General features: G+C 33.3%; 2 protein-coding genes and 1 pseudogene across 3 annotated transcripts; 1 reads left to right on the plus strand and 2 right to left on the minus strand.

Annotated features, from left to right (window-relative positions):
• Positions 1-3,345: 3,345 nt before the first annotated feature.
• On the minus strand, positions 3,346-5,719 carry LOC120174834 (annotated as a pseudogene).
• Positions 5,720-8,803: 3,084 nt separating this feature from the next.
• Positions 8,804-10,782, minus strand: LOC120174832 (eukaryotic translation initiation factor-like). Of its 2 annotated transcripts, XM_039181575.1 has the most exons (5): positions 10,528-10,782; positions 10,047-10,224; positions 9,834-9,959; positions 9,070-9,135; positions 8,804-8,992 (listed from the first exon to the last, which is right to left on the minus strand). In XM_039181575.1, exons 1-5 carry the CDS (start codon positions 10,731-10,733, stop codon positions 8,948-8,950), a joined length of 621 nt encoding a protein of 206 aa, XP_039037506.1. In that variant the 5' UTR covers positions 10,734-10,782; the 3' UTR covers positions 8,804-8,947. The 2 variants fall into 2 exon arrangements, with proteins under 2 accessions (XP_039037506.1, XP_039037505.1); XM_039181574.1 differs by lacking the exons at positions 8,804-8,992; positions 9,070-9,135 and adding an exon at positions 9,545-9,723 and having other exon boundaries at positions 9,797-9,959.
• Positions 10,783-15,292: 4,510 nt separating this feature from the next.
• On the plus strand, positions 15,293-22,603 carry LOC120174869 (probable peroxygenase 3). Its single transcript, XM_039181597.1, has 7 exons — positions 15,293-15,473; positions 15,858-16,007; positions 16,093-16,178; positions 16,999-17,070; positions 22,140-22,171; positions 22,254-22,379; positions 22,462-22,603. The coding sequence occupies exons 1-7, from the start codon at positions 15,371-15,373 to the stop codon at positions 22,601-22,603; spliced, it is 711 nt and encodes a 236-aa protein (XP_039037528.1). The 5' UTR covers positions 15,293-15,370.
• Positions 22,604-23,580: the final 977 nt, after the last annotated feature.

The following is a 23,580-nucleotide window of genomic DNA, read 5'->3' on the forward strand; positions in this document are numbered from 1 at the left end:
TAGTCTAATTTCAATAAATAATTTGTAATAAATAGCAAACGAGTTTACAATTGTTGTCGATGCCGGGTGTGTTGAATGATAATGTCGGGCGGACGTCTGATACGTTGTGGCCGTTGTGGCTCAGGAGTATTGTACCTATCCCCCTCATTCATTGGGGGTATTTGAACTGTCATGTGTTCAAAGTCATACGTCGACGAAAACGTAGGAGAATAGATGGGTGCCTCAGGCTGCACAAACTCTGGTATGTATGCCGAGACAGTAGAATCATCAACTGCGTGATGCAACGATTGTGGTGCGCTATTATCCACATCGGTCATTTCCGCTTCAGGTTGTAGAGATGAACTCCCACTCCCACTCGGTAGAGAGTATTCAGCTTTACCAAATCTTTTCTTAAACCTCAAAATTGTCGCCTCTCTACTATTGTTGTGAGGAACGACTTTCCATTATCCAAAAATAAGCAAGGTAAGCCGAAGTCTCAAAATTAAAGTCGTCGTCTTGAATGGCGTCAAGAGTTGGCATGAATGAAGCCCTATTGTTCCAAGCATTAATGTAGGTTGCATGCTTCTCAACCCAATTAACGCTTTCTTTACGACGACCATCAAATCTGTGCAGGTCGTCATGCGTCTCAACCCAATTCACTGGACGACGACCATCTAAGTTTTGGAGGAGGTCATGATCCCATGGACTCCGCGGAATAGGTTGGTGGAAGTGAAATTGCCTCAGCACTCTATCCCCAAATTGGATCTCAACAAAAGCAAAATTGATCAATGGTGTAACAGCACACCAATATTGAAACCCATCTAAAATATCGTGCGGTATCAACGCAAATAATTCTTCATTCATGTATGGTCTCCAATTAAACTGTAAAATTACAAAAACAATAAATTGATTTAAATCAAATATATAGTTAATTTAAATAATAATTAAAAAATACAGATTATGCATACCTCCTTTTTGGCATTAATGTCGATCTTCAACCTGAACTCTTTAATGTTGTTGTGCACCAACCCTGTGCCTTCAATTTTATGCCTCCATCTGTATATCAATCAAAACAAAAATAGAGACATTTTGTTCAATAATTTTAATCAAAATAAATATTTTTTAATTAATATTTTATATTAAAATAGAGGATTCATATTACCTTCCGGCAAGTGGAAAGTCAACCGCAGTCCGACTAATCGGTGTAAAAAACGGAAGTCTATGCCAAGCCCATGATTGTAGCAGCAACAGACATCCACCGATTTCTACTGTACTATTATCATTCACGACTAATGACGCCTTGCACATCTCACGATACAAGAACGCCAATATCGCCGAACCCCAGCTATATTGCCTACAATTCTCAAAATTTGTTAAAAAAAGAAGATACTGAGTGTGAACATAACTACCGGGTTTATCAGGCATCAAAATTCCCCCAATCAATTGTAATATATATGCTCGTGTTGCATATATAATTTCGTGCTCCGTACTATTTGGTTGAAGTTGAAATTCATTCTTCAACTATGACAACCTCACCCGCCACCCTCTACACTCTGGTGGTACGGGCGCTTTCCCAAGAAACAAGTTGCAAAGTTGTTCCACCTTATTAAACTCATGTGACATTACCACCGGCATCCCATTAGTTTGGACCCCGAGTTGCATTGCCACATTCTCCAAAGTTATCGTGCATTCGCCACACGGCAAATGAAACGTGTGCGTTTCTGGTCTCCAACGTTCAATCAACGCACTGATCAAACCTGGGACCAACTTGTAATCTCGCACAAATGTTATATACCAAAATCCAGCCTCTTGCAAATTTTCTTCTATCAGTGGGTGTGGCTTGGGCACTTTATGTAGTCGAAGACAAAGGACTCGCTGCTCGTCCTCCTACAATTAAATATTTCAAAAAAATTATCACAATCATAAAATAATATTCAAATATTTATTAATTATAATTCATTAAACAAATATTTTATTCACCATTATTCCCAAATGACTTGAAATATGCTCATTGTCAAGCCTCAACAGTGGAATTTGGTCAGCCATTGGAATGAATCTGTAAAAAAAATTAAACACAATATTTAAAAAATCATTTAATAATCTAATATAAACTAACTAACTAATTTACAACACTAAACTTTAATATAACTTATAATATAATAAACTAATAAACTAACAAACTAAACTTTTTAAAATATAAGTTAAACGTAAACACTAAACCCTTAAACAACTAATAAAATATTCTTTATATAACTAAAACTAACTAATAAACTATTTTTTCATTATAATATACTACTAATAAACTTACTAACTAATTTTTTATATAATATAAATTCAACAAACAAATATAACTTAACTATTTAACTAACACAAACTAATTAAATAATTTTTTTTATATAACTAACTATTAACAAAACAAACTAATTAACTATTTTTTAACTATATAACTATCAAACATATACTAATTAAATAACTTAAACTAACAATCATATAACCCTAAACTAACAAACTAATTAACTGCTTTTTGTTTTACCCTAAACCCTAAACTAACAAATTAAACATTTATAATAATAAACTAATTTAAATATAAAAAAATTTACCTTATCTCCCTTTCTTCTTCTTACTTTCCTTTCTCCCTTTCTTTCTTTCTCGGCTGCAGTCTCTTCTCCCTTTCTTCGGCTGCAATCTCGGCGACCAAGCTCTGGCTGCAATCTCTTCTCCCTTTCTTTCTTTCTTTTATGTTCTCACGATAATGCACACCCCATATATAATTTAGGTGTCACCGGCTGCCTCAATTATTTCACCAATAATTGTGCAATTGCAACTATGATAGCAGCTGATTTCACGCAGCAATGGTTCAATAATTGTACCAATAATTCACGGCTCAAATGGTTCACATGCATGCATCAATAGCTGTAGGCATGCAGCGGGGAGCAGGAGGGGAGCACGTGAAGGAATCTCAGTTGTGGCTGCATGTGCATGCATGAGGTCTCGTGAGCTAGGACTACATGGCGACCTACTTGGTCGCCGGGACTACATGGCGACCTACAAGGTCGCCCAGACTGCATGGCGACCTATCCATTGGCTCGTATGGCTCGTATATGGCTTGTATGGCTCGTATTCGTATGTCACCCGTATGTCGCCCGGATTGCATGGCGTCCTACAAGATCGCCTGGATTGCATGGCGACCTATGGCCATCACTGTAGAATTCACCCCATTTCAACAATTAATCTGGGATGTACATTATCTCGTGAATAAAAAAGTTCGAGAACATTATCTCGTGAATTCACCCCAAAAACACACTAAAAAAAAGCATAATTAAAACCCGAAAGCCATTGAAAAGCATCACAAACCAAATTTATAATATATAAAAAAGAGAAATAACCCAAATACAGCTAATGCCTATTTTATTTGTCTGAAGTTGTTCCACGTCAGACGACATGTATTTCAATTTAGCACAATTAAAAATGGCATTAGGAAATTACTAAATAACATATTCCATTGAAACCCGGCTACAGACACAGAGTTATTCGACAGGTTTGTGTTGTGTAAGAAACTAGAGCCTGGAAGCGGTTCCTCCGGCCACGATTAAGATTTCCCCTGTAACGTAAGAAGCATCATCCGAAGCTAAGAAAGCAGCCGCAGCTCCTATTTCTTCTGGTGTGCCTAGTCTTTTCAATAGCGTTATATCCTCAAAGGATTTTTTCTGTAACAAATCCCCGCACTCGAGTTTCAGTGACAAGGTACGACATTTTTCACTTTCATTCAAATGATTTTGTGTAATCTTATTTCTATAAGAAAAATCAACTCACCGTGGTTTCGTTTGCTGTGACGAAAGCTGCAAAACGGGTTGGTACGAAACCAGGTGCGATGGCATTGACTCGGACATTTGGGGCCAACTCAGCCGCCAGAGCCTGACAAAGGATCAACCAACACAGCTAGATTAGCATTATCATTATAGTCGGAATAAAATTTCAGAAAGATAAATATAAATAAGAACAAAATGACAGTAATAAGTTTAATTTATTTAATTTTAAAATTTTAAAAATAAAAATTATTTAAACCGAAAAATGATAAATTAAAGCTTAATTTCTGGTTTTATGATTATAAGAAACTTGAAAAATAGTTATACCTAAAAGACATTTTGAAAGATTGATTGTTTAGAAAAAGAAGTGTATAAAAACTTACCTTGGTGAGACCAAGAAGGGCTGTCTTAGTAACCCCGTACATGGCCATAGAAGCCTGAGGTTGATAACCACCGTATGATGAAATAAAAATAATCGATGAACCTTTCTTCAAATGGGGAGCTGCATCCTGCAATTATACATCGGAAACATATGGCTATACACATCAAACCACTATGTAATAATGAGAGTAAGCTATGGTAAGTAAGGCTATTTTGTTAACATTAATCTTCTTTGTTTGCTCTTAATTACCTTGAGCAGAAGTATGGATGCTTTGACGTTTGTTTCCCATATTTGGTTTCCAGCAGCGGTACATTTACCGCATTTACAGCGGCATTTGATACAATCACATCTATTTTTCCATATTTCTGAAACCAACAACATATACAATGTTAATTGTTACGCATACCAATTACTCAAAGGATTCAGCTTTGTTGTTTAAAATTGAATTATTGGTTTTTAAGAGGAGCAAAACTAATTTCCCATTTAAATAAGAGTTAATAGGAATACGTCAAATTATTAAGTTTTTGGATAGAGTACAGTAAAGCCACTAAACTATGATAAAATTATCCTTTTAAACATCAACCCTCCAAAGTTACAAAATGATCATTAAATTTATTAAAATAATATAAAATGGCCGCTTCTATAATCATTCAAAAAAATTAATAATTATTTTATAAATAAAGGGAAATGATCGAGTTCTCGAGTTTATTATTGATTTTTTTTTTCAACGACAATATTAGAATTCAAGATTTTCATTAAACTAACCTCGACGGTGGCATTGATTAGATTCTTCCTTTGCTGCGCATCGGAAACCTGGCATACGACTCCGAAGACATGTATTCCTTTAGCTTTAAGCTTTTCAACGGCCTCGTCGACGTTTTTCTTCAAGGATGAAGCTCAAAAACATAACTAACACCCATCATCATATCAAAAACAAATCAAACAGAAAAAATAAATCGAGAGAAAAGCACACTAATTTCCAATTAATAAGTTCCATCAACTGTAAGTATGATCGGAATGTTTCGATACTATTTTGCAAAGTAAAGCAGCGTCCACGGCAGCATAAATAATTAATAAAAGATGAAGGAAATCCTGTTGATTACAGATCAGATCACAATAATTCATATAAAAATCTTGACGATTTCTGATTCCACGGACTCTCAATTTCAAGAGAAACTAAGCTCAAAACTTCAATCATCAAATCCAAGAACAGATAAAAGAACAGCAGATTTAACAAAGGACTACAGTCCAATTAATAAGCTCCATCAACTGTAATTATGATTGCATCAGCATCATTTACTATCCAACACAGAGAAGATTGAAATTATTAAAAGACCTGCTTGCGAGAGGAGATGACGACCGAGGCACCTTCCAGAGCAAGGCGCTATGCGATGCCAAAACCGATGCCTTGAGTCGAAGCAGTTACAATCGCAACTTTGCCTTCAAATCTTCTTGCTGCTACTTTGTTCTCCATTTTCCTAAATTCAGAAAAAAACGACGATGAAGACTGGAGAGTTTCTCCGTTTCGTAAATTCAGAAAAACAATTGCGATGTATTGAAGAGTTCTATCTGTCTCCCCTTTATATACTAGACCTCACAGTAACTAGCCCGCCATTCTTTTAATTCTTTATTTATTTGTTCGTCAAAAATTAAAAAGAAAAGCAATTTATCTAACAAAAGCTACAGGGCGGTTATCACACGTTTAGCAATGGTAGCGGTGATGGTTTCTTCCGACCACTTCTCTGTCATTTTCATTTTATTATCGTTTGATTTTTTTAATTTTTAGTTATATTTTAATATATTTAAAATAATATTTTTTTGACTTTTTTTAGTAAAGAGTATCATAGTTACCGGTATTTTTGGATTCTCAAGGCAGGTTTCTTCCATTGGTATACTTGATCTATGATTCTTCCAGATTTTATGGTTACTTGCTTTTCCGATGTTTGGTTTCTTTGTTCGTTTGCATATAACATTTTGTTGGTTCTCGAGTATTTGTGTCAGACGAGACTGCAATTAAAGGAGGAGTCATTTTTTATTCATTCACTTCGGATATTCTTCTGGTTTTCCTCCTCTATATATGGTGCTTTGGGATGTAAAATAAAAAATATAATAAATCTAAGTTTACAAATACGGGGAGCTCCCAAATCATCCAAAATAAGTACATTGAATTTAATTCAAAATAGAGTTAGGGCTCTACAATAGTACATGCCCTCCGATATAAATTAAGACGTACTCTGAATACTCGACTGAACTAGAATATCTGGTGACGATAACGCTCTACAGATGATCTCTTAACAACATGTGCATGGAAACACATTCCGAACGATGAACGTACAAGTTCAGTGTCACACTAATAATTACTATACTACATGCATTCATTAAATAAGCATGCTAGTGGCATATGTAGGAAGACTTAAGAATGCAGTCATGCAATGTTGAAGTAGGCATTATGGTGTGTCTGAGGGTTCTGCATCTTGGGGCACACACCCCTCTAGCCTTCTAAAAATACCCTTAGGTATCTAGGGTGAGATCCTTAACTGCATCGAAAACATACACTCGACCAACTTACTCCTTCGAGTCTTGGGGCATCTATGCCCAGTTGGAAACTAAAGTGCATTGCCACGAACTAGGATATATCTAAACTATACGATCGTTATCTACTACAGTAACTTGGGTGTCCTAACTGTTTCCCGAGCATCAGACAATGTTACTTTTATGTCATCCTAGTTGTTACTTTTATGTCATCCTAGTTGTTATTGTTTCTAGTTGTTTTGAGTTTATTATTGTTCTCACTTGTAGTTTTATTTCATGGCGTTCTAGTATTATTAGGTCCCTTAAATCTATCCCAAACTCTTGGGTTTCTTACCCAAAACTATTTGTGGGTATCAATACTAAGTCATTCAGTATCGATATTGGCCCCTGAGTATTGATACTAAACTCTGGGTATCAATACTAAATGACTATTGAGAACTGAAATGGAAAGGGTAGTACCAATAGTCTAGCTTGAGTACTGATACTTATGGACTGTGGTATCGATACTATCTTGAGTACCAATACTAAATTTTACTTCGATGTTTTGAAAAATGCCTTAGTATCGATACTCTACCCCTACTAGGAGCATCGATACTCTACCCCTAGTATTGATACTCCCATCAATACAGATACCAAAATTGCTTATTGTAATCTTCTAAGTCTACTCAGTATCGATACTACCCTGTACGTATCAAAACTCGACCAACAATATCGATACTCTATGATGAGTATTGATACTTTCTTCCCAAAACCCCCTTATTTTAGCTAACTGATGAGCAATATCGGTATTGTTCCAAAAGTCCATGATTTGGGCACGAAAAAGCCTCTCTAATTATCCCAAAAGTCCTATTGAGGTTCCCAAACATTATTAGAGCTTTATGTATAATAGTAGGGGTCATAATAGGTCCATAAACATACTATAAAACTCTAAATGTTGAATATACCATGAACATGCTTCATAACTCATGCAACCTATCAAAACACACCTAGTGATCTACATGTGATAAAGTCGAGTTAGAAGTGAGTTTACCTAGACTGCTAAGTTGCTGGAAACTCTTTCAACTCAACCAAGCGTTAGCTTTTCCTTCCCTTTGTATTTAGAGCTCTCCCCAACTTCTTTCACTATACAAAATCATATAAAAGAACCCAACCTTTTATAAGGAAAAAGGGTGAATTGCTATCTTGGTCCTCTAAGTTTTAGTCACAAATTTAACAACACCCTTTTTTAACACTTGTTGGGCTCAACCCAAGTTCAAATCCATTTAAACTTGAGTCATGGTTTCCTACAAGCTAATGAGGCGTTACATTACACAGGAGTGTTTGAACATTCATTGTCAAATGATTAAGAATCTTTCAAACAACTATTATCTTATAATCACTCCAAATCAATAAAAAAAAATATAAAATAAAACACCACTATAATAATATAAATCATCCTTTTTAAAATGTGAATTTGCAAATAATTTTTCTATCAAACAAACTCAAACATTTTAATTTTGGTAAAACGTTTCATTTCAATTTTACTAAAACATTTCATTTCAAGACAAAAGATTACTTTAGAATATTTATTGTTTAATTAAATAATTATTTTAAATTTTTATATTTTAAAATATTTCAATCCAATATTTTGTTTTAGGATAAAAATTTATTAATGTTTAATAAAATATTCACTTTAACTTTTTTTTTTAATATTTTGCTAAAACATTTCATTTCAATAAACAAATTCCTTTAGAATATTTACTGTTTCTTGACTAATTATTTCCGCTAATAAATGAACTTTTTATCTTAAAATAAAATATTATAGACTAAAATATTAAAAAAAATAAAATCAAAACATTATATGTTAGGAATATTTTTTGTGACCTTTTTCATTCCATGTAAGGATGAAAAACTTCCCTAATCAATTATATAAATTATAATTAGGAATCAAAGAAGAAAATTTACCAAGTACATAATTATTTGAAAAGGTCCATTCTCAAGGTTGCCAAGGAGGAATCATCATTACAATTCTTTACAGAAGATTTCAGAAACAATCAGCAGACATGCATATAATATATGATTCAACAAATGAAGTATCTATAGAATATAGTAAAAACTCTTAATGTTGAATATAAATGTCTATTATAGAACCTGATTGTTGACGGCAATAAATAAGAAAAAACTCGTACGCAAAACAGGTAACAAATTACATTACTTTCTGCCCCAGTTCAGCATTCTGTAATACGGAGCAAAGAAACATGCAGAGAGTTCAAACATTGTATCGTTTAACCGATCTTTCCCGACGAGAGTCATCCTGCAAAGTGCAAAACAGTTAGTCACGGTGAGAGAATATGCTCCCGACATCACAAGTACCGGTTGAATGAAGCTTACATGGAAGCTATAAGTAATTTTATCATTGATGTCAATGATCTCCTTCCACTTCCTTCCGATGCCCATCTATATCACACAATTCCAATTAACATCACCAAAGCATATTCGATTAGCTGAATTTCAAAAGGACAAAATCAAAAATGAAAGGTATGCGATAAATAACAAGTGGCCGTAGATCAAGTGTGCTTCTCAAAATTATGCAGGGAAACATGCCATTGCAATATGGACTTGTGAGAGGATGTTTTATAAACATGAAAGAAATAAGCTCACATGCAAAAAAAAGGGATTTGGAGACATCACCAGCAAAGGATGAACAAAAAATGTGACTAGCCTACTACAAAAATGGGTCATTGACAACAAGCTGAACTTGTCAAATTCTAGATAAATGGATGAAACATGGACTCGTGGTTGCAGCAAAAGCTTTAGCACATTGAACACAGATATAAATTTTATGCAATGCAGCAAAAGTAATCAGATGGATTTAAGCATTTTATTGACTCATTGGAAACAGAGAAAACCCATCATTACCCATCTGATTGTGCATATTTTCATGCACGTAGGTGGCAGCAATTTCTTGCAGAGTGATTATGGTAGAAATTTCTAAGTAGAAACTAGAAAAGTTCATTCTTGAGCATATAAGATTCAAGAAAACGTCCACTGATAGAATGAAAATGATATGTAGGTATGTTTCCTCAGAATACGATGTGTAGTTCAACAAACAAATAGATTAGATTCAAAGTATCAACAATTCCTATGATAAAGACCTGGGCAGCCTCGTTCGTTGCTGTCTTGGTCCACAATGCAAGTTTGTCCTGTCTTTGGCGTACACTAGCAACCACGCCGCAAATCTCATCCGAGTCATCAAACTGCTCACCGATCAATGCCATTAACTGTCCATAGAATGCAACTAGTGGGTCAAATAAGAGAAGATACCAACCATACTGCACATAATACATATCTAGAGACAATACACCTACAGTTTCAAGCCACATATTCTCAAAATTAGTCCTTCTGTTGCTAGGGTTGCTAAGGACAGTCCACTTTCCTCCATTAGCACACTCCGGATCTTCCCATTTAGGCTCAATCCCAGCCTTAAACAAGTGGAAATCAGCATTTCCAGGCAGCTTGCTGGGCTTGAATATTTGATCATATAAACTGAAAAACATAACAAAAAGTATAAGCCTTAATTTCAAACAAACAATAATAAATAACAATTAAAATAGTCAGATTATATTACATATAATGAAAAACAGCAAACTCCAATAAAATTCAACCTTAGGAAACGCATTTATCCTATTAAACAAACCAAATCTCAAATTAATCAATTAGTATCTACCCAAAAATGAAAACCCAAATGGAGAATATTTTATCTTTTCAATAGAGAAAAGAAAACCCAATCTAAATCAATAGATCTTTTAAAAATTACATAAAAAGGAGATGGGTTTTTGATAAAAGTACCACCAAAATTCTTCAACAGTGTCAAAGGTGTAAACTTTGCGTAAAGTGATACCCCAAGCAGCTCCTTGTTTAGGTTTAGATTGGTTATCAAACCAAAAGGCCCACTTTCTTTCAAGCTTGTGCGGCTGCTTCTCAGCTCCTGTTGTTGCGGCTGCTTCCGCCACCGCTGCAGGGACGGGAACTTCCTCCGCCGCCTCGGTTGCCATAAGTTTTTATATGTTTGTTGTTCTTTCCCCTTCAGGATAAGTAGAAAAGTAGAGCAGATGGGTTCAATTTGGATATCATATAATCTTTTGTAGTTTGGGGCTTTCTATTGTTAATGGACTTTTAGTATTGTAGTAGCTGGGTTATTCTGTGCTCCAAGGCTTTTGTTCTACTTTCTGAAAGCCCATTTTTTAGCTTTATGATTATTCATATGGCATGACGTTTTAAAAAAAATTAAAGTCATTTTGACCCTTATTTTTAAAAAAAATATTTTGAATCTTAATGTTTTATTTTGAGGAAAAAAAAAGTCTTTCTATGGATAGAAATGGTTATTTAACAAGCGAAAAACGCTCTAAAATATGGGTTTTTATCCTAAAATGAAATATTAAGAGTCAAAATGTACTAAAAAATAAGAGACAAAATGACTATTTAGTCAATCGTTATGAGTCTTTATTCCCAAAAATGAAACATCGATATCCAAAATATTCTAAAAAAAAGAATATGGGTAAAAATAATTATTTTGATAAACGTTATGGGCTAATTTTGACAAGTATATCTATTCAAAAATCCATACTTTTATTTTCCTTTTGCATGGTGTACTTTTGTCGAGATCAAAATTGGGTTGGAACCACAATTTTTTCTTTGTATCAATCAAGATCAATTTTTTAAATAATTTAAAGTGATTAAAAGATAAAATGTTTATATTTATCTAATTATTGATAACATTCACACATTTTATAAATAGTACTGCTTGAACTCAAACTTTTTAATGAAAATAATATTTCTTTTTTACTTCTAAAATCACTTAATAAATTTATCTCAATCAAAATTATTAAGAAAGAATAGGACCATGATTTTATTTTAATAAAAATTATTGTTGTCATTATATTATAAGTTGGATTTTTTATTAAATATTATAAGTTGGATTGATAATCTTAATTTGGTATTTAATATTTGTCACGCACAATATTCATATTTTACCAATAAGTAGAGGGATTTTCAAGATTTTTCCTTCAATTTCGGGATGGAAAAATCTGTTTTACCTTCTCGAAAAAATTGGCTTATGTTTATTGATCTAAAAAGTCCTTATAAAATATTAATTAAGTCATCGTGTTAAGAAAAATCTAAATTTAGGGTGAATTTCATAAATTTATCATTAATTTTTTAGTAAATTTTTTTCTCACTAAAATTTTAAACATAATACATTGGTCATTAATATTATCGATTTATAACAAATCAATCTTTCGTCGCTGATAGTCGTTACTACAATAACGAAATACTAATGTGACGGTATTAAACTAATTACTTGACAATATTTTCCACACATTTAACTTTCTAAAGCTTTTGACCGACGTTTAAGGAAAAAAATTGAAGAAAAAAATTTCTCTTCTTTATTCCTTTTCTTCTCTCTCTCCTCTATACTTAAAAATCAGGGGAGATATAACTCTTAAACTTTCTAAAGCCGTTCTGAGCTTCTCATGCTTGAAATCGTATTGCAGAAATAAAATCTATGAAGTCTTCACCTTCATTTGATAGCCATGCGCTTGATACACTCATTTCAATAAGTCTTTGACCTCCTTCTATTGACCGTCACAAATCATTCGATGAAGAAAAATTTAATGAAAAATTTATTGTTGTTCGAGAAAACAATCAATTAGATGAAAAAGTTAAATGAATTATCATTTTATCTAGATCCTTGTACATAATGATGTGAACCGAATGTTTATAAGATAATTCATCACAAATCAACTGCTACAAATATTTATTAACCTAATGATAGTAATCAAATCTTATGTACCAGTTGAAAATGCTTTAAAATTTGAATTGAAATCTCATGAAGATAATATGTTAAAGCGAATGAACGTAAATCATGTCTGAAGTATGATAATTGAATTGATTCTAGTAGTCAAAATTATCATAAAAGAGAAGTAGTATAAGATGGTTATATAACATAGGTGGGTGCTCCTGAAGAGACCTAAGACATAACTAATAATACAACTTTAGAAGATTTTGAGGTAAATGAAAACAATGAAGAGATATTAATAAGTTATGTCATTACAAGAAGACAATGGAACCAAAATAGGAAATTATTGCTTGGATGACGAAAATTAGATGGACCCCAAGAGAGGGAAACCGCTCCACTAACACCCTTGCTAAGCTCCATAACGAGCTTGATAATACTCTGACGACTCTAAACGAACCTCCGACGGAGTCGAAACATCTTCTCCAACGTGACTGCATGAAGTCTATGTATTGCAAATCTACTAATTAGTTAAGGCTCTACTTTTTTTTCATTCAAAAATAAATAGAAAAGTTGTTGATAAAGATTTTACAAGCAATACTTACGTAGGAGTAAAGAAATAAAATGAGGATCTTGAATTTAGATCCATCAAAGTGTATATATACAAATTATTGGCCAAAACATAAAGATGTTATTTAAGATTGGCACCGTGATGTTCCCTGTGTGCACCTTATGTTCTACTCACTTACCTTGCATTCTCATAAATATGCATTAGGCTATGAATTTGAAAATAAGCTATGACTTTGAAAATAAGCTATGAATCTGACAGTAAGCTATGAGTCTGAAAATAAGTTTTGATTCAGAAAATAAATTCTAAAATGTTAAAGTATTTATTATGAACATGGAATATGAAAATGAATATGAAAGTGAAAAATGAGGAAAAAAAAGTTCTGAAAAGTATTTGAATGAAATAGAGTATGATATGATTGTTATGTTTATTATTGATTATCATTGTTTTGACAAAATCATAAGATGATGACTTTCAGGTCTATGATAAGGAAAGACGATTTGAATAAATCGGTTTGGATATTTAATGATTTTATTTGAATTTAAGTTTAATGTTTTGAATTGTTATGATATTTTAAGCCAAGCTTTATATAAAGAAAAATAATGTTATGATGTTGTTAAGTTGTTTAATATTTTATGTCATCTTAGTTTGTTTATAATGTTTCACTAAGTGAATACTTAGCGTGTGATGATTTTCACGTGTAGGTAAATAAGGGCAAGTGAAGTAAGGAGTCGAGTTGGCATCAATCAACAAAGAACAACTACATGTATCAGTAATGACATCATATTATTTTAAATTTTCTAGATGTCATGTATACGAATAAGAAATGTTTACTATTGAACTACTAAACTTTTGCCTAAAATTAAGCTTGATTTATATGATAATTATTATTATTTTATGATTTTACACAATCAATGGAATAATTGTAAAGTTAATAACGAAATGTTTTATAATGGAACAAAATTTTAACCATTTACGATCAATGAATGCTTGTAAAGTTGATGTGACATCTTTAACTCGTATTTTGAGACATATACGAGCTATGGGCGTTACATCGAACACATGATATTGCTTAAGGAATCTATTGCATCATCCCACTAAACCAACTGATTGTTGATTTTTTATTATTGTTATAGTAATTTAATTTCAAGTTTTAAATTATACTATATATTATTACTTTTCTTAATAATATAGTTTGTAATATACTATATATAAATCGAGACAATGTATTTTATGAGAGTAATCCATGGAATGAACTCCTAAATCATTAGAAAGTGATTCAAAGATTATCGAAAGAATAGATAGATATTCTTCTTTATATTCAAATGATCTTTTCAATATTTTAAATAAAAATTATTTATGTTATTAAAAAAAAATATTTAATATCACCGTACATCATTTCCATTTTTATTATTGCAAGCACTTTATATGCCTCATTCATAGCATTTAATAGTTGGTATTACATGTTTTAGCTTTCTATTAAAATTTAAGGTGACGTTAACTTTATTAGAGAATTAATAAGATAATATCCTAAAATTGTTGGATGATAATTATCGTTAATTTGTCAAAGTAAAAGAACATCGTTTTAGAAATGAAATTGAGTGAACCCACTTTTTTCAAAAACGAATTAATCATACTTTTAATAAAAAGTTGGTTCTATTAATAAATTCGCATTCATGAGAGGGCAATATTTTAAAGTACAATTGAAGACGTAAATTTTGATATTAAGTCAATATATTATGATATTTAAATAAATTCCGAGTATTATAAAAATGTCTAATATAATAATTTTAATTTTAAAATATCCAATATAATATCTGTACTTCATTAAAATATTTAATATAATGCATGAATTATTATCCCGTGTATTATTATATTACCCGAGTTAACACATTTAACAAGTGTTGTACCTTAACATAATTTTTTTTATTATTAATGGTACTTGAGAATCCATCAATAAAAATTCATAAGTACTATAATAATACAGAAAATGGTAATTCAAGTATTGCATTGAATATTTTATTAAAGTACAAGCACCACATAAACCTTTTAAAAGTACAAGTAGCACATTAAATATTTTTGTAAAAATGCAGGTATCACATGAAATATTCTAAAAGTATAGATACCATATTAGACATTTTGTAAGAAATACAGCTATCAAATATGAGATTACCCCAAAAATATTATCGAAGTAAAGTTATCTGAGAATTGAAAATTTAAATTATTATTTGCATCACAACCAATTTTATATATAAATAATTGCAAATTCTCTTTGCAAGTACCTTCATTTTTTCTCTAAAGCTCACAACTTGAAAAAGAAAAAAAAAAGGATGGTGAAGGATGATGAATCCATGGCAACTGCAGCACCCACAGCACCAGTCACTGGCGAAAGAAAAATTCGAGATGACTTAGAAATATGCTTACCAAAGCCATGTAATTTTTTTAATTTTTATTTATTTATTTTCTGCACGATTATTTGGACCATAGATTTAAATAGCAACTATTATATAAGGGTAGCATTAACGTCCGAAATCGTTATTGCGAAAAATAGCGGCGTGAAGCGAAATCACACCAATAACGGTGGATTGTAGCTGTAATTTAACATATAGCGACCAATTGCAGCAACAATGGGCTGCTATTCCCACTATTATTCTTCTATTCTAGTTTAAATAAAAATCAATCAACTACAAAAAAAAAATCATGAGTAAAATACTCGTAATGGCTGCAATAACCCCTGTTATGTCTACATACGCAATAAACATAACACGACAAAAAAATATAATTATAATTGTAATTAATTTTCTTGTAAGGAAATAGATTTGGCAAGAGCATTGGTAGCTCCTGACGTGGATAATCCAGAAGGAACGGTAGGGCATGAGAATAATGGAATGAGTGTTCTTCAACAACATGTTGCCTTCTTTGATAAAAACAAGGATGGTGTTATACAACCCTGGGACACTTGCCTTGGTAAATAATTTCCCCTTCATTTCCATCTCCAATTTCTTTAATATTTAGGCCTAAAGTTTTCAAAAATTTTAAACATAAATTTTAGGTATTCGAGATGTTGGTTTCCATCGGTTACCCTCTTTTTTGTTAGCACTGATAATCCACTTATCTATGAGTTACTCCACTCAACCGGTAAGTTTTACTATCACACACACACACACACACACACTTAATATGATAACATTTTAACTGTAATAATTGAATGTATTTTATCTTGTTTTAGAATCAATACACATTTAATATATAAAATATTTATCGGACATATTTAATTTATTTTAAATTTAACATGAACGATCTATTAAATAAAATTTGAAATCTAATGATCAAATCATTAAAATATGAAAAAAAAATAGAAAAGTATATTATATAAAACTACTTTTACACGATTTCTTAATTGATTCCTTCTTATATATGCACTATTGTCAAGTTAAAGTAGTGTTACAAACTTAAAATATTATAAATCGATACTCTTGTATATGAATTTTTTTGAGTTTATTGAGTTTACGAGTCTTATTTTATAACTTAAACTTCATTTGAAATTTTGTTTAAGTCGAGTCAAGTTTTTAAAATTTGAGTCGAGTCGAGTCGAGTTGTTTGAATTTTTGTTTAAATTTAATTGTAAATATTTATAACGATATAGTACTATTTGTTTCCAATATAAACTATTTTCTATAACCATATACGATATACATATATATTTTTTCATACATGACATGCATATATTATGCATAATTGAGGGACTTAAATCGAACTTGAAAATTAACCATTGGAAAATTTAGTTTTGCTCACCCCTAAATAGAAGTGTCAAAATGAGTCAAAAATATACTTAGATTGATATTAATTTTGTAAAAGGATTATAAAAATGTAAAACAATTTTAAATAAGTGGATCCATCCATGTATGAAATATATTCCACCAAATGGCTGATATTGGTGCATTGGAAAATTTGAAAGTATTGGATTCCAGATCTGTTATTTCCCATATACATAGAAAGAATACACAAAGCAAAGCATGGAAGTGACTCAGCTATTGAAAATTGATAAATTCCCACCGAAAGTTGGAATTGGAAAAAAATAAATTTCACCTAAAACTTTGAAAAAGGGAATGGTAGGCATGAATTAGGTGTTGAATATTTTGAATGGAAAAATTAATTTTAGTCATTAGACTTTAGGGTATTTATAAGATTAGTCCTTAAAATTTAACTATAAATACCCTAGCTCATTTAGCTTCAAAATCATCCCAAAACATTCTAGCTTTCTTCCAATACTATAGAGAATTTAGAGAGTTTCTTGAGAGTTGTTTTCTCCTTTTTATCAATAGAGAATTATCATTGTTTTCTCCTTGGTAGATCGAGAGAAGTTGTAATTCCTATTTCCTCATAGTGAAATTCTTCTACCGTTGCCTGTGGTTTTTACCCTATTTTATTTAGGGGTTTTCCACGTAAATTTTGTGTCTCTTTTTATCTTCATTTTTATTTTATCAAATTATCAGTTGCGATTTTGCTCTATCCGATAGCCTTCTTCCGCAACAATTGGTATCCGAGCTAGATTAGAGTTTGTAATATCTACTTATTATCTTTGTGGTTGCCACCAAAAGGTGGATCCTCCAACATAAGAAAATAAGAAGTTATTACCTATTCTTTGAAGATTCCAGAGAACTATTCACGATAGTGAAATAGTGGGAGTTATCCGTAAAAGAAGCTATGGCAACGAAATTTGATATTGAAAAATTCAATGGGAGAAATTTCTCATTGTGGAAATTGAAGATGAAGGCCATCCTAAGGAAAGACATGTGTCTAGCAGCTATCAATGAAAGGCCGGTGGATTTCGCAGATGACATCAAATGGAACAAGATGGACGGAAATGCTATGGCAAACTTTCATCTAGCATTAGCAGATGAAGTATTGTCAAGCATCGAGGAGAAAAAGACAACTAAGGAGATATGGGATCATCTTACCAAATTGTACAAGGCCACATCGCTGCACAATAAAATTGTCCTTAATAGGAAATTGTACACTCTCCGTATGTCAGAATCTACTTCAGTGACGGAGCACTTAAATACACTGAACACCTTATTTTCTTAGCTTACATCCTTAAGCTGTAAAATAGGAGAACAAGAACATGCTGAACTTCTACTTCAAAGTCTACCGGATTCATACGATCAACTCATCATCAACTTGACAAACAGTAATGTCACCAGTCCAGTCTTCGATAATGTTGCAGCTGCTGTTCTACAAGAAGAAAATTGGCGCAAGAACAAGGAAGACAGACAAGTAAATCTGCAACAAGCAGAAGCGTTGACAACGATGAGAGGGAGATCAACAGAATGTGGCCAAAGCAGCAGTCATAAACATGGTAGATCGAAGTCGAGGAGCAAGAAGAATTTAAAGTGCTACCATTGTGGAAAGAAGGGTCACTTGAAGAAGGATTGTTGGAGTCTAAATAAAAACTCCAATCCACAAGGCAATACCGCAAACACTTCAGATGATGGAGATGCACTATGCTGTGAAGCGTCAACCACCGTGGAAGGAAGAAAAAGATTTACAGATACATGGCTCATTGATTCAGGAGCAACATATCATATGACCTCAAGAAGAGAATGGTTTCATCAGTATGAACCTGTCTCAGGAGGATCTGTGTATAGTTGCAATGATCATGCCTTAAAGATCATTGGCGTGGGAACCATCAAATTGAAGATGTATGATGGAACAATTAAAGTTGTTCGAGATGTGCGGCACGTGAAAGGCCTAAAGAAAAATTTATTATCCTACGGATTGTTGGATAATAATGCAAGCAAGATTGAAACACGGAAATGAATCATGAAGGTGTTCCGTGGAGCGCTTGTGGTGCTGAAAGGCGAAAAGATAACAGCAAACTTGTACATGCTGAAGGGAGAGACTTTGCTAGAAGCAGAAGCCTTTGTTGCCTCATGTAGTTCAGATTCTGCAATGCTATGGCATCAGAAACTTGGACACATGTCAGAACAAGGAATGAAAGTCCTTGTGGAACAAAAGCTACTTCCCGGCTTAACAAAGATATCACTTCCTTTGTGTGAGCATTGTATAACAAGTAAGCAACACCGGTTGAAATTCAACACGTCAAATTCTAGAGGCAAAAATGTTCTAGAATTGGTTCATTCTGACGTATGGCAAGCACCAGTTACATCCATAGGTAGAGCAAAATACTTTGTCTCATTTATTGATGACTACTCTAGGAGATGTTGGGTGTATCCTATTAAGAAGAAGTCAGATGTGTTTTCAACTTTCAAAATCTTCAAAGCGCGGGTGGAACTTGATTCTGGAAATAAGATCAAGTGTTTCAGAACAGATAATGGAGGAGAATACACAAGCGAAGAATTTGATGACTTTTGCAGGAAAGAAGGCATCAAAAGACAGTTCACAGTGGTAAACACTCATCAACAAAATGGAGTGGCAGAGCGGATGAACAGAACCTTGTTAGAAAGAATAAGAGCAATGTTGAGGGACGCAGGCCTAGAAAAATCATGTTGGGCAGAAGCAGTCAATACCGCTTGTTATTTGGTGAATCAAGCTCCATCAACTGCAATAGAGCTGAAGACACCAATGGAGATGTGGACTGGTAAACCAGCTGATTATTCAAACCTCCATATATTTGGAATTATTGTGTACGTGATGTACAACTCCCAAGAAATCTCAAAGCTGGATCCAAAATCCAGGAAATGCAAATTCTTGGGGTATGCTGATGGATTCAAGGGGTATCGCTTGTGGGATCCCACTGCCCGCAAAGTGATCATCAGCAGGGATGTTATCTTTGTAGAGGATAAACTACAAAGAAAATAAGACAATGATAGCACTGAAAAGTCAGAGACTACACAGATAAATGTGGAAAAGGAGTTTGAACAAGGAGATTCTTCAGAAGCAGAACCAGCACATGATGAACAAGAACCAGAGAGTTCTGAAGCACCAACAACTCGTCAATCAGATCGTGTAAGAAGACGTCCCAATTGGCACTCAGATTATGTTATAGAAGGTAATATTGCATACTGCCTTTTAACAGAGGAATGTGAGCCATCAACATACCAGGAGGCAATAAACAACTCAAATGCTTCACTGTGGGTGATGGCGATGCAAGAAGAAATTGAAGCCCTACATAAAAAATAATACATGGGACCTTGTGCCACTACCACAAGGAAGGAAGCCAATTGGTAACAAATGGGTCTTCAAAATCAAGCGAAATGGTAACGATCAAGTTGAGAGATATCGTGTAAGACTGGTGGTCAAAGGATATGCTCAAAAAGAAGGTATTGATTTCAATGAAATATTTTCTCCTGTGGTTCGACTAACAACAGTTCGAGTAGTTTTGGCAATGTGTGCTACATTGAACTTACATCTAGAGCAGCTAGATGTTAAAACAGCTTTTCTTCATGGAAATCTTGAAGAAGAGATTTATATGCTCCAGCCTGAAGGTTTTGAAGAAGAAGAAAAGAAGAACTTGGTTTGTAGGTTGAACAAATATCTGTACGGTCTAAAGCAGGCGCCGAGGTGTTGGTATAAGAGATTTGATTCCTTCATTATGTGCCTTGGATACAACAGACTTAATGCAGACCCTTGTGCTTATTTCAAGAGGTCTGGTGATAACGATTTTGTTATATTGTTGTTGTATGTGGATGACATATTGGTTGCAGGACCCAATAAAGATCATATTGAAGAATTGAAGGCACAAATGGCTAGGGAATTTGAAATGAAGGACTTGGGATCAGCAAACAAGATTCTAGGGATGCAAATTCACCGAGACATAAGTAATAGGAAGATTTGGCTTTCACAAAAGAATTACTTGAAGAAGATCTTGTCAAGATTCAGCATGCAAGATTGTAAGCCAATTTCTACCCCCTCTTCCTATTAACTTCAAATTATCCTCCAGTATGAGTCCTAGCAGTGAAGAAGAAAGGACGGAGATGTCTCGAGTACTGTATGCATCAGCAGTGGGAAGTTTGATGTTCGCTATGATATGCACAAGACCAGACATTGCACAAGAAGTGGGAGTGGTTAGTCGCTACATGGCGAATCCAGGAAAAGAGAATTGGAATACAATTAAAAGGGTTTTGAGATACATCAAAGGGACTCAAATGTTGCATTATGTTATGGAGGATCAAATTTACTAATCAATGGGTATGTAGATTCTGACTATGCAGGGGATTTGGATAAAAGCAAATCTACTACAGGGTATCTGTTCAAAGTTGCTGGTGGAGCTGTAAGTTGGGTTTCAAAATTGCAGTCAGTTGTGGCTACATCCACAACAGAGGCAAAATATGTAGCAGCTACACAAGCCAGTAAAGAAGCAATTTGGTTGAAGATGCTATTGGAGGAGCTTGGGCACAATCAAGAGTATGTCTCTCTCTTTTGTGACAGTCAAAGCACCTTGCATTTAGCAAGGAATCCAGCATTTCATTCAAGGACAAAGCACATACAAGTTCAGTACCATTTAATTCGTGAAAAGGTAGAAGAAGGGACGGTAGATATGCAAAAGATCCATACAAAAGATAACATAGCAGATTTCATGACAAAGGCGATCAACACTGATAAATTTACTTGGTGTCGATCCTCTTGTGGTCTGTAAGAAATGTAAGCAACATGATGGTACAAGGTAGAAAGAATGGTGTGAAGATATGATTGTTCCAATCAAATCTTCAAGTGGGAGATTGTTGAAAATTGATAAATTTCCACCGAAAGTTGGAATTGGAAAAAAATCAAATCCACCTAAAACTTTGAAAAAGGGAATGGTATGCATGAATTAGGTGTTGAATATTTTGAATGGAAAAATTAATTTTAGTCATTAGACTTTAGGGTATTTATAAGATTAGTCTAATACTATAGAGAATTTAGAGAGTTTCTTGAGAGTTGTTTTCTCTTTTTTATTAAGAGAGAATTATCATTGTTTTCTCCTTGGTAGATCGAGAGAAGTTGTAATTCCTATTTCCTCATAGTGAAATTCTTCTACTGTTGCCTGTAGTTTTTACCCTATTTTATTTAGGGGTTTTCCACGTAAATTTTGTGTCTCTTTTTATCTTCATTTTTATTTTCTCAAATTATCAGTTGCGATTTTGCTCTATCCGATAGCCGTCTTCCGCAACATATGATACCGAAGGAAGGTAGGCACTTATAAATTTGGAACATAAAAGAAGAAGAATTCTTGGAAATTAATTTATAGAAATGGGTATTTATTGAATGTAGGTTTATGCCAGTAAACCTGGAGAACGTGTTCAGTAAGTACGGACTTACAGAGCCCGATAAGTTAACATTCACAGAGGTGTGGCGGATGACTGAGGCATGTCGCCTACCATTCGACTTGGTTGGATGGTCCGTTTAGACAACCCTCTTTTTTTGTTTGTTTGAATGTTGAATGGTTTTAAATGTGTGGCGTTTGATTATGGAATTGCAGGTTTTTGGCCAAGTCGGAGTGGTTGGTTTTGTATTTTTTAGCCAAGGACGAGAATGGTTTTCTGACTAAAGAAGCTGCTAGGAGGTGTTTTGATGGGAGTCTGTTTGAGGACCATGCCAAAATGAACAAAAAGAGTGAATAGAACGACGTTTTGGTTGATACTGAAATGTGGAGACAAAATAGTTTGTATGCAGATAATAAGAATAAAATGATTGTATTTGATGCAATGTTTATGAATGGATTTGAGTTCCTAAACAATATCATTAGCTGCACTAGCAGCCCTTGTAAATGAAAAGCATCGATCGATGCATTGAATTATGAAATGTTTTTTTTTATTTGTCAGTTTTTCTGGTTGAGAGTGTCTAAAGCAGCCAAAGATGTGCAAGAATAAGGTAAACTAAGAGACAGTAGAGATGGGATTTGGGAACTCAGAAAAATAGAAAGCTAAGTTCTAAGTTTTTAACCCGTAACACTAGGGAGGTGAAGATACCTTGCGCTTTTATTGAGGCTCTTGAGCTGAAACTTATGGGTGTGTTTCCAGTTATCATTTATCTAGTGAATCTGAATTTCAAATCTAATTATAATTATGTTACTCTTCTAATTAAACATAATCTTCTTATTGTTGGGATTAATTATAATTATGTTTCTCTTTTCTCTTTATTTTTTTAATTGTTTATTCGTTTTATTGCTATTGGTGGTTATGTTTGTAGATGGTGATCGAATGAGATTTATAATAATAACTCGAGATTGGTCTGATCACGAGTGATGATTGTAGCTTGTGGTTGTGGTGTTTAGAACTTGGATGAAATAATGGTCATGAATTATTCGACAGTCATTGGAAGATGATACAACTCTTGATTATAGTGGGTGTTATGTTTAGAGGCGACGACGATAGAAAGAATGTCAGACAATGCCGGTGCGAGTAAAAGAGATCAATTTTTGCGGATTAGTTTGAGAAAATGAGGATTTTTTAAGAAAGAAGATGATTTTAACGTGTCATGTCGGTCATTTTAGGGATAATGATTATAATGAAATCGAATTAAAAGTACAGTAATTTTATTATAAGTTTTAAAAGTTTGGTGACTAAAATGAAACTGTCCTAAACGTTTGAATACCGTT

Source organism: Hibiscus syriacus, unplaced genomic scaffold (assembly GCF_006381635.1).
Source record: "Hibiscus syriacus cultivar Baekdansim isolate YM2019G1 unplaced genomic scaffold, ASM638163v2 tig00112127_pilon, whole genome shotgun sequence".
NCBI classification, from domain to species: domain Eukaryota; kingdom Viridiplantae; phylum Streptophyta; class Magnoliopsida; order Malvales; family Malvaceae; genus Hibiscus; species Hibiscus syriacus.